We start from the raw sequence: 12,662 nt of genomic DNA, 5'->3' as shown, positions 1-12,662 counted from the left end.
TTTCTTGTGGGCGGCCATCATCTGCTTCACTTTGGTATGCATTTCTCTAGAGTTGTGCCTTTTCTCCAGCTCTTCTATTTCTTGGCACTTCTCCTCATACCACTTGTTTTTGGCCATTCTGCACATTCCCATGATCTGATTATTTATCACCGTGTATTCGTTACTTGGTCTGTTTTCTTTTCTTCGTTCTTCCATCAGATCCAGTATCTCTTGAGTTATCCATGGTTTGTGTTTTCTTCTTCCTTTGAACGGAATAGACTTTTCTGCTGCTATTTTAACTTTTCGCTTCCATGTTTGCCACTTTTCCTCGATACCTTGTTCTTCTTCCAAGTTGTCTTCCTTTTGCTTTTCCAGTTCTTCTTGGAATTTCTTTTGCACTTCTTTTGATTTGATTTTTGCAATGTCAAGTTGTCGGTATCGTTCTTGGCTCTTCTTCTGGCTCTTCAAGACTAGCTGGCATTTTGCAGCCAATAGTTTATGGTCAGAGTTGCAGTCAGCACCAGGATATGTGTGGCAGTTCTTCACTGTGTTCTTGAATCTTCCTTTTATAAGTATGTAGTCTATCTGGTTTCTGGCTCGATCTCCAGGACTGACCCATGTGTATAATCTTCTTGCATGTTGCTTGAACCAGGTATTGCATATTATTAGATCGTGTCTTTCTGCGAACTCTACGAGCATTTCACCTCTTTCATTCTGCTCTCCAAGTGCGTATCTCCCTGCAACTTGGCTGCCATGATCCTTCCCAACTTTGGCATTGAAGTCTCCCATCAAAAACACAACATCGCTGTTTTTTGAGCAGCTCATCACTTCTTCTAGGTCGTTGTAGAAGTTGTTGATTTCTGTTGTACTGCTTTCTGCTGTTGGCGCATACACTTGAATTATCACAATTGGTTTTGGCTTGACCTCCAATCTCACGAGTAGTATCCTCTCTGATTTTGGAATTATGGCACTGATTTTATCGCTGATTCTGGTATGTATTAATATACCCACACCTTGTTCGTGTGTGTCTTTCCCAGCGTAGATCATTTCATATTCTTCATTTACCCGGTTTCTACCATTTCCAGTCCATCGGGTCTCACTTATTCCTAACACGTCGATTTGCAACCTCTTGGCTTCTTTAATTACGTTAGCAAGTTGTCCAATTTTATACAAAGTGCGTACATTCCAGGTTGCGACGTTGATGTTGTTCCGCCTTGTTTTGACTCTGCGTATTCTTAGCACCCTATCCGGCTGCCTTGGCGGATGAGGATCAGCCTGACGGAGACTTAGGGCCGTTGCTAAATTGATGTCCATATAATTCTAGGGAAATATAATGGTGTTGGTTTCCCGTTGCCTTCCACCATGATTTTCTGTTGGGGTTTACTCCCTTAGCCGAATTTGCCAGTTTTTAGGCGCTGGTATTCACCTACTCACTCTGAAGCTCTTGCACTTCCCTGGGGCTGGAACGAGTGAGTTGTTGGTGTTCTGCAGATCTTATGCATTCTTGATTGTAATCCGTATTTATGTAGAGGCTTGGCCTTCGACTTGCCACTCCTCCCCGTCGTTCCACCAACTGGAGAATTCTGCTTTAGCCATGTTTATCGATTCCGAGTCCATCGAACAGCAACATGTTACCACTCCGCACGACGTGGACGCGCAGAATACCCCTGGTGTTGTCTTCACCTTCTCATCTGTCCTGGGGGACTGGCTCCTCTTGATGATCCGAGCTACTACCTAGAGACTACCTCTAGCGACAACAACCTGTGCCCTCGCGGAGCGAATAATATGTACTTCTGTTGATAAATAATAGGTATTAAAAAATTGATGTCACGACGTAAAATCAACAATTTTTGAGATTTCGAAATTTTTTCAAAAATTAACAAATTAAAATTGATCTTTAAAATTCTGCTCGTGGAAATTTCAAAACAAATTTCATTCAGTTTAGGAAAAATTTCTCAACTTTTGATGATTTTTCTCTCACAAAATAGTCGATTTTCTCACAACTACGATTAAATAAAACCTCGCGACCTTGAATTCTTTCCCTTCTCATTAAACCAACAAGTTAATCTTTACTTTTACGATAGTTCACCGCACCGAAAAAGAAACTCAAAACTGTGAGAACTAATTTCTAGCGTGAAATTCATAAAGCCTACGATCAACATATTAGACGAAGAAGGGGAATGGCGAAACGAAATTCCCTTTTAATTGTTAATGACGCTGCTAAGAACCCGTTTAAAAAAATTCCGGCCTACTACAACGTGTAAAAAGTAAAGAAATCCAGCAGCTGGAAAATTTATTTTAGTTGGTCGATGAAAATTAATAACCATTTGTATAATGATTTCTTTCAAACTTAACGCGAAATAATGGTAAGAGCAAATATTTGCAAATAAAATTCAATTAAAATTAACTATAAGAACAGATGTCGAAAAATACGGTGTTTTTCGACGCAATTATTTCTATTATAGTCTACGCAGGAGCTAGGATGTGGGAACAAGAGAGGAAAGAGAGTTTGTTTTAATTAAAAAATTAGACTGCGAAAAAAATTGTCTTTAAGAGATATCGCCTTCTAGTTTTTTAATTAAACTCAAATACCAAAAACTTGTCGATAATTTTTCAAATATTCTATTCCTGGTAGAATTTAATTTAACATAGAAAATCTTCGAATATTGCTGCTACTGCGAGAAAGAAAAAAAAATGGTCAAAAGCGGTTAATAATACGGATTAAAGTGATGGTTAATATTTCTTCAATGATAATAGTGATAATACATATAAAAAGGAGCAGTTAAATATTCAGTAGTTCCTATAGTATGGATGCGAATGAAATCATTTTAATAATCATACTTCCAGGTTGGAGTGTATTTTTCCTCAGTTAATACGTCGGCGTATAAACTCGTAGGTAGGGCTAAAAGTATTTATACTCGTAGCATAATAAGGTGTAATAAAACAAAAAATGAAAGGAAAAAACTCCGCAAAAATGAGGATTTTTATCGCGACAAAATCACTGATGCAAAAAGACCAGTTCGCCGACACTGCGAAAAGAAATCTCGCGAAATTTGACTCACTGGGCGAAATCAAGGAATAGACTTTCTCAGGCATGAATAACAGTTGGCAACAGGAAACCTTCCTCTTTTTTTCCTTCGGTCGTAATACCGACCGTACAACGAAAGTTAGGAAATATTTTCAAATTGAGTTTCTCTACTTTTTTTCTTCCATTCAAAAAAGCGTACATAGTTAAAATGTTGAATCTAGTTTGCTAAAAGTTTTCGAATATAAAACAAAAATGTATTTTTTATATCGATTAATTTGCACGCTGAAAATAAAGATGAGGCGCAAAAAGGGTAAGGTGGAGGCAGGAAACTTCCACTCGGAATTTCTCTCATCGACATGAATATAATTTTCGAGATTTCTTTCATCGCGTGAATTACTTTTTTTTAATATACATAAACGGTCGTCAAGTCGTAAGTATTCGAAATAGTTTAGATGGTATAATACGTACATATATTTGAATTGACAAATTCGTCGTGTTGTAGTACTATAGGGGACTTTTTTCTTTTCTCCTACCTAGACGATGGTATGTGTTTCACCTATTGTCGACCGCAAATTACTAGGTGGAATGTCTCAGTTTGATAATCGTAAAACGGCAACTATTATAGACCGTTAGCGTTTTTCATATAAATGCCTGAAATTCCGCGCGAAATTCCAACAAACCTTCATATACTTAAAAGCACTCGCGTTAACCTTATCATAATACCTAAAGCGAATTCAATCTTATTCATCGCTAAACGTTTTACAACTTCTTTATAACATCATTTTACATTGATTAAAACCTAATGGCTTGTGCGATTTCGTCGCTATTTTCATTTCGAATTTTCGTCGATATACGCCGAATATTCGCGCGATATTTCTCCTACATAATACTCCAGAGTGGCGGCCACGAAACGATGTATTTTTTTATGAAACGGCGAATTGTGGTTTATATTTCTCTGGAGAGGTGTCCCATATCTATATATATATGTTTTTACGCGTAGTCGTGTGCGGTACTTCTTTCGAAAATTCTTCCGTCCTACGTGGTTTCAATTTTTTTGGATACAGTGAAAATGGAGCGCAATATTTGCGCGTTTTATAAAAATGCCTCATTCAGTTCATCCCCTCGAGATGGTTTGAAAATAACGAGGCATTATTCCGTAATTAAATTCGTGGGGAATTATTCCAAAAAAAAAAAGAAAAAAAGAAAGGTGAACAATAAAAAATAACAATTTTTACCTAAAACGATTTTAAAACTGCAATAACCGTAACGTACTTCTAGCTCTTTGTTGCTGGGTTAATCATTTTCCAAAAAAGATCTTTGTTTGTTTTTTAAATTTCGTTTTGAACCAACTAGGTAATGGAAGAGAGAAAGAGTTGAAAATAGTGAAGTGAAATATACAAAATGATTCTCACTACCTACATCGAAAAAAAAACTGGGTGCCAGGAAAATTGAACGCACAAATGAAAATTGATTCAGAAATGAAGATAGGTAGTTTGATTGAGAATCGTTTAAAAACCTAAGAAAGCTTGGATTTTGTGGAGATAGGAGAGGGAAGGAGAATATTTCATCAGGTAACAGGAAATTAATGGCAGGAGAGTTATTCGAAACGCATTTCCTCAACTTATTAACATCAACTCGTGATTCGTGGTGAATTACTAATTATTCTTGGTAATACCAAAAATTACCGGCAATTTACCAAGAATAAATTAGTAGTTTACTAAGAGAATTAACTTAAAAGTCTGTGATTTACCAAACATAACTGGTAATTTACCAGGAATTACCACATTACCAGGAATTTACCAAGAATTACCAGAAATTTATTTTTCACATCCCTGAAAAAAGAATGAAATATATTGTTATTTTTGGTAAATTACCGGGAATTCTTAAAAGTTGATAATTTATCAAAAATAACTAGTAATTTACTAAAAATTACCGGTAATTTACCAAGAATTATAATAAATAATTTACCTAGAATTACCGGCAGTTTACCAAAAATTACCAGTAATTCTTGGTAAATTACCAGGAAAAATTACCTGTAATTTACTAAGAATTATCTGCAATTTACCAGGAATTACCGGTAATTTACCAAGAATTACCTGCAATTTACCAGGAATTACCGGTAATTTACCAAGAATTACCAGTAATTTAGCAAAAATACCGAAATCAACTGAAAAAGTATAAACTACTTATTTATAATTTTTCACAGTACAACTCGTAGTTTACCAAAAATTGGCAATATTTCATCAAAAAATATCAGTAATTTACCAAAAATACCGGAATTTACTGAAAAAAGACGTATAAAATACATTGTAATTTATCACAGTACTACTCGTAATTTACCAAAAATTGACAATATTTTACCCAAACAATACCGACAAATTTCAAATAATTCACTTAATTTTCAAAAGTCCAACTTCGTCAATTTTTTTAAAATTCTTAAAAGTGTAACGTAGCATTAAAATTAGAAATTGCATGGTCATTTCTTTTAAATTTTTCAAAAATCTGACGTACCTACTTACTTGGATAATATTGTTACGAATTCAGCAAAATGTTTTTTCAAAGCTTCAGAAGTCAACGTGTCACACAAAATATTGTAAAATCATTTATATATTTACACTAAAAATTGAAAGTTTATCCAATTTTTCAAACGTCAACGTCTCGCGGATCAGGATTACACAAATTTTAGAAAGATATTACGCCAAAATTGAATTTAAAAACTCTCAAAGCAAAGCAAAGAAAGCTCGAAACCGAAAAAATATCTCAAAATTATTCCAATAAATTTCTCACAAAAATTCGTCAGTCAATATTCATTCGAGTTGGCATGAAATTACACTGTAATCGACGCAATCGTCACTTGATAAAGTTCGGGACATTTTAAAAATACGGTAAAATTGTGCGGACTAATCGCACCGTTAAAGCGATCAATAAAAGCTCATCGAATTCAATTGGAAAAACAGAAAGTTTTGAAAGTTATTTACGATATTCATTAGCATAAAATCTCAGTCCATTAGTTTATTAAATGAATGATGAAATTTGAAACTTCTCTGGATTTCGGATGGAAGACGATAAAAGAGTATATAGTACGAGTACGTCTCAGCCGCAAGAGAGACAAATAATGTACGTTTCGTCTGGCGCAAATAGTAATAATAAAATTCCAAATCTTAGTAATTTTTTTTCTTTCAAAAGCTTTCGTCTCATTAGCCAGTTCAGTAGGCCGAAATTTTCGCAACGATTTCTTAAAAATCTGTTCGTTTAACAGGGCCGATATTTAACACTTAAGGCAAACTAAAATATAGCTAAAAGATAGTAAACTGACGAGTTTATAAATGTTTATCAGATTTAACGTTGTAATTAAAAATTAAATTTCTTTCCTAAAATGACTATAATTAAAACGTATTTTTTATCGAATTAAAGAGTTAAAAAGACAGACATCGCAAAGGTAAAACATTTATTTTCCTTGTTAATTAAAAACTAAAAATAAGGGATGTCTCCTTTTAAACAACATTTCTACTAAGAGGCTGAACTTTCTGAAGCCTTTATCAACATAAGACTATTTCAAAACAATAAAACGTAAATTGGCCTTACTATGAAATTAACGAAGACGAACTTTAAAAGCCCGCCTTTTCGTATAAAGTTCATTTTAACCGGTCTGTAATCGTAATGTAGTTAGCAGTTGACAAAATTTATCTGCTGTTTCAAACTAATTCCATTAACTTTTTTTCTCCTCTTCCTTCTTCGTTTATTCTTTTCTTTTTGGCGCTTTTCATAAGACGTTTAACATTAAATTTAAACTCAATCACGGAATCCTGCGAGGAGCAGAAAAAAAGAACAACTTTCACTGTGATGATTATAGAATCGATAGGAACGAGGTGTTTTGTTAATATCGAGAATATTTTCCACGCGTCAACCCATTCCCAGCCGTATCCGATCCACTGATCCAATAATGTTAATTTCAAATCCGAATTTCTCTCAACAAATCTTCAATTAGCGATAAAATTTATGCGTCCGTTCGTGAAATTGAATTCCACGATTAGACGGATAACTTGATAGGGTAGAGAAAGAAATCGGTCGCGTTTAATTTCATTTTTTCATTCGGAATAATTTAACAGATTTCACAAAAGAATAACGCCTCCTGGCTTGCACTATGATTACAGAACTGTTCTACATTCATTATTGAAAAAAAAATAAGGGGAAATGGTTTCAAATCGTCGCGAGAATAAAAGTATATGCTTCATTTGTAATTTTTTGGAAGTCAATTTTCAAACATTTTGGCCTTAACTTTTGCTGAGGATTTACAGCCAAGATTCCTATATTTTGATACAGGTAGTTGGTACCTAGTTCTATAGGTGAAGTTATTCTACTACGAGCTTCATTCATAATGTAGTGTAGCTACTAGCTAGATACCTGCAAAACGATCAATGAATTGTTACCAATTTTGCAAAGTTCCCCTAAAATCAAAAATTCCATCTGTGATGTGGTTTAGCTAGCTCGTGGTCTACATAGTTCGAACGTTTAAAGGTATAGAAACCTGTATCCTTGAATAAGGGTCACTTCACACAATCGCCGCACAAAGTAAACTCTTCGTGATTATTTGGTACATGAATTTTTCTCAACTTACACAAACTCAAAGAACCTACACACGTGTTGTTGAACACCTCATCTTCATAAGACAAATGTACTTTCCAATAAACGCAAAAAAGTCTATTTCCTACACAGCCATTCGACTGGTGTAAATGAAGCTGTCGAAATTGAACGAGCTCGTGCATTTGTTATATCCTTAGAGAGTAATACCCAAATAAAGAGGCAAAAAAGAGAAGAAAAAACTTAATACTCGACCCGTCAATCGTCTTATCCACGTAAAACGTGGGTAGCTATAAAGAAATACAAGGCTGCTACTTCAAAACTAAAAAATCCTTTCCTAATTGCTGTCCAGAGTTTTAGCCTTTTACTTCGATTGCGTTTTTTTTTCTGCGTTCATCTCGCCACGCAACGTAGGTATATTTATCGTCCGTGTCCCTAAATACTTGTTGTTTATTCTGATTCGAAATCAGGATTCGGGTTTATTTTTAAATTTTTATTTCGAGAACGTGTACTTATTTTTGAAAAAGTATATTCAAAACAAAAGTGTTTAAAAATATAAAATTATTCTAGTAGATTGATTACCAATTAATATTTTTTTAAAACTGGGGTTGAATATTTTCCATAATTTTTTATCCAGAGTCTTGGAAGTCAAATTCTTTTGTTTTGTTTATGTTTGAAAAAAATGATTAAGTACAATTCAACTATTTTATCATTAAGTGAATCGATGAGAACAGAAAGGGGCTAAGTCCATTTTCGCACTTTTCAGGAATAACAAAAGACTGATTTATTTGAAAATCAAAAATTTTTAATAAACATGCTTAAGGTCATTGAAAGAGTACCCCAAGACACAATTTTTAGCACTGTTTAGAAAAAAAAAATATTCACGTGCGCCGGCGCTGTTGCTGCGTAAACAAATGGGACTTAGACCCTTTCTGCACTCAATTGCTAAAATTTCTTTTGAAATTGCTCGGGCACGAATGGGGCTTGATTTTACATTTAAGTACATCATTTATACTGCTATCTCGTTTAAATTGACCAAAAACCCCTTGAGGTATAAGACTTTTTGCCGAAGTTGTTAATTTTTTCATCTTTTTTCAGTTCAGAGATGAACTTAAATTTCAAAAAATGGTCTTTTCAAAAATGTTAGTTATTTTTCAAGGAATTCAAAAAATTTTACAAAAAAGTCATAAATGCGGATCCGCCCTTTTTCTGCGCCCAAATACCACTTTACCGGCAGTTTTGCGGAAATCTGACATCACCAGTCGATTCGCCATACTTTGAAACCCCTATATATCCGTGAAAAAAAATTTCCAAAAATGTGACTTGGTCCCTTTCTGTTCTCACTGATTCAAGTATTTTCTAGTCAACTCAAAAGAGGCCCAAAAAAATTTAAGTTCGCGATGCTTTCTAAAAAAAAAAAAAACCGAAACAAAAAACATCGTTTTATCGTGCAAATTTCAAGTAATCTCATAATGAAGGGAGGGAGGGGGTGGGGGTAGTTTTTCAACAACTCTAATAGGTAGTTTCTATGTGATACGAAAAAATGTATGAAATACAATGGCAAAAAATGTGAGTGATTCCGGGGTAAACGGTAAATTGCCCTCTTCGCCCCTTCTCGATGGTCCTGCTCCTCCAGTAATATAACAATAATTTCCAGAAAATTATTGTAGGTATTTCTGAAAACACACATAAATGGCTCGAACGAAGTGAGAGCAAAAGTACTCGAAAGACGAAAATTCACAATTCCTCAGAAGTGAAAAAACATAATTTTTGACTTGAGAAGTCAATTTTTCCACTTTCAAGACTCCACCTTCGATTAAAAAAAAAAAAAAGAAAATAATATGCTCGCGCGAAGCGAGGATACGAAAGCTATTGAAATTTTGAATTTTTATGGTTATTTAAAATGCTAATTTGGCATCTGTCAGTGGCACTACCATTGAGGCATTGAATAATAATACGAGAAGTTTTTTAAATTTAAAGTCATGGACGGTTTTTCGCGACTTTCGTGACCCAGTAGACCCCATGTATAGGCAGAGGCACTTTAGACATTCTCAATCTTCTCTAGCACGATATTTGGTACTGAAAATACAAACCAAAAGTTCCTTCATTGTAACTATACATAGGTGTACAAAGAAAACATCATCCAAATGAATCTTTATGAAGTTATTCCGGATGAAATATTACCATAACTAAAAAGAAGGCCTTTTCTTCTCGTTTGCTTTAAAAATGAATTTTACAAGAAGGCAATATGAAACGTACGGTATCTGATAACGGTGCCCATCGGTTATCCGATTACAAACCCAAACCAAAGTTTTGCTCGCGCTAAAAATTTCTTTATTTCTAACATTTATGGGGTCGTTACCGAACAAAAATGGTGTGTCTTCTGAGAACAATTCTTTTTTTTTTCCTTCGCACATCTCTAAATCGATTTTAGACCGAAGCAGAAATCATTTTAATGTGGCAACCTTATGTTACCCCGTTGTAGTGTCGCGTTCGCTGCGAAATCATTTATCGCTCTAATGTCGTATATTGCAATATAATAATGAAAATTTTCCAGTTATTTTGTCATTTTTGAACTCATGTATGTATCTTTTTGTATCGAGAGAGTATTAAAATTGTACGATGAATACACGATGGACTTTCAATTCGATGTTTCTTCCAATATGAGAAACTTTTTGCCAAAGTTTGATGGAAATGTGTCGTGAAATTCGATTCGAAAGAGTAATGATACGTACAAACCAACGTATCGTAACATATAGGTACCTATAAATCCTAATATGCGTGATCAGAAGTTGGAATGTTTTACACGAGTGTCTCCGTTCACATTTTTTAAATCTCACAAAAAATCATTTCGAGAGAAACTAAAAATTTCAATTTTGCAAAATTTTAATAAAAATTCATTTTTTATTCAACTTCAAACTTGAAAATTTTGGGGTAATTTTGACAAAGTCTCGTCAATAACCACTGAATTAGTTGTTCCAAATATTTTTTGGCACATATTCATGAACAATTTATGATTGATTTGTTACAGATCAGCGACGGATGGGTACTGGGGCCGGAGCTATGCGATATGTGGACTGCCAGCGATGTACTTTGTTGTACAGCTTCGATATTGCATTTAGTTGCCATCGCATTAGACAGGTAAAACATTCGATATTGTTCGATTTATTTAAGAAATTTACATGTAAAAGGTAATACGAGTACAAGAACCACTTGCACACAGATTGAAGCTGGCAATTAACTCAGCATATTTTTAAATCGCGTTAAAATATTCAGAATCGTATTTCCTTTCGAGTCGAATAACTCGAAACAGGTTAAAAAATTGAAATTTCTTCGATATAACTCTATGCGCCGAATTCCGCCATAGTTTGCATTATTTTTGTATGTATAAGCGCGTTTTCGTCGCTTTTCGCCATATATGCTTGCCAAGTTTTCAATGATGTATACGTGCCATTATGGAAAATTTCGTTTCGCTTTTGAAATTTTTATTTCGAAATAATTTGTCAAAGACTCCAGAACAGAAATTTTTTCTCCTTAACACTCTTTTTATATTAGTTACTTCACTAAAAGAAGAAATTTACCATCGTCAACATTAAAACTTTCTTCAGTACAAATAACCACGTCGTACTTTAAACCCTGCCTCTCCGCTCCTACCCTATATAGTATACGTACTACGTATATAGGTACATTCTATCGCGTATACTTATACTTGCTCGTACCGTAGAGAACACGCAACAACTCAAATGAGAATTGTGTCGCGTTATTATTTATTCTTAAAGAGTACAAAAAGTTTTTAAAATAAATATAACCGCAGACGTGTACATTTTTATAACACTTATGCCGGATATTAAACGTTCTTTTTTTTCTCTCCAATTCTACCCGTGTAATTTTCGTACCTATGTCATAGTTATTACACACAGCTCACAGTGTACCAAACTGCAGGCATATTACCATTACAACGAAGGTATCCTTTACTACGCAGTAGGATTATTTCCAAAATGACCTATTACAGAGCAAACTAACTCAACATTAAAGTTAATTTCTCGCAAATGACCGATAATTTTTTCACACGGTAGTGGACCCGGCTAGAAAATTATAAATTTATGGTGATTAAGATTTATCGAAAGATACGCTGCGGCCGTATTATAACGGCCTAAGGTACTTTCTCTACGATGCAATTTTACTTATGTAGGGTCGCCATTCGCCTCGTGTAAGCGATAATACCAAACTACGAGTATGAGACCACAAGATTCTATATAAAATGAAAGAAAATTCGTGCTAGCTGCGAGAAATACCAAACATACGTGTTATACCTACCTTCAAGGTTTTCCTTCCACTGATGTACGGTAAGACTTCCTTTATTTTTATTTGTTGAATTAATCGTTATAAGAAAAATGTTTAATTCATCAATTTCGGCTCCCACGTACAAGATTTCTACGTTTTTTTCGCTCGCGTTTTCGCACTCGCTTGGTCGTGATGCGATGGTCGCACCTTTTATTTTGAATTCATCGATTCCTCGCCCCGTTTTCAGTTCATGAACCGTGGTTGTATGGCAGAAAAGTGGCAGAAGCGGTCGAGATTCCAGTTTTATGGGTATTGATTATTGTAATTTCGCAATGAACCGAGTTCATCTCAAAATAAATAACAAAATGGAAGGGATCTAAGTTTAGTTCGATTCGCTTACTTTATGTACCTTCATCGAAAGCTTATAATTGTGTTAAGTGATCATACCTCGCGCAGTAATTCTAAAACTCTCGTGTGTCTCCTTTGGCATTTGAAAAAAATTAATCATTAAAGTTTGATATTCAATAATTGTTCCCAATTTATATGTAGTTTATTCTGAAAAAATGTCAAGAGCTCAGGGTAATCAAATCAAGGAAAATTGGCCATTGCATTGCATTTCCCTCAATGGCCATTTTGTATTTTAAAAAATCAAAATTTGATCAAATTGACGCAAAAGGTTGAAATTCGGTTAATATCCTGCTCTCGACCTCCCGAGTCAATTTTCAATAGTTTCGAGCAATTCTGGAATCTCCGTCGACTTTATTAGATTCTGCAATTTTCGAAAAAATGC

At 34.5% G+C, this 12,662-nt stretch overlaps 1 protein-coding gene and 1 long non-coding RNA gene across 2 annotated transcripts in view; one reads left to right on the top strand and one right to left on the bottom strand.

Annotated features, from left to right (window-relative positions):
* The window catches only part of LOC135835935 (5-hydroxytryptamine receptor-like), a 185,029-nt gene that overhangs the window by 151,709 nt on the left and 20,658 nt on the right, over positions 1 to 12,662 (top strand). The window contains exon 5 of the mRNA XM_065350451.1: positions 10,620 to 10,729. Within this exon, the coding sequence (XP_065206523.1) occupies positions 10,620 to 10,729 (110 nt within the window). The remainder of the gene's footprint in view (positions 1 to 10,619; positions 10,730 to 12,662) is intronic.
* Positions 1 to 12,662, bottom strand: part of LOC135835940 (uncharacterized) — a 167,614-nt gene that overhangs the window by 139,459 nt on the left and 15,493 nt on the right. The gene's annotated exons all lie outside the window — the stretch shown is intronic.

Source organism: Planococcus citri, chromosome 2, assembly GCF_950023065.1.
Source record: "Planococcus citri chromosome 2, ihPlaCitr1.1, whole genome shotgun sequence".
Classification (NCBI taxonomy): Eukaryota; Metazoa; Arthropoda; class Insecta; order Hemiptera; family Pseudococcidae; genus Planococcus; species Planococcus citri.
This window is presented reverse-complemented; position numbering and strand designations above follow the sequence as displayed.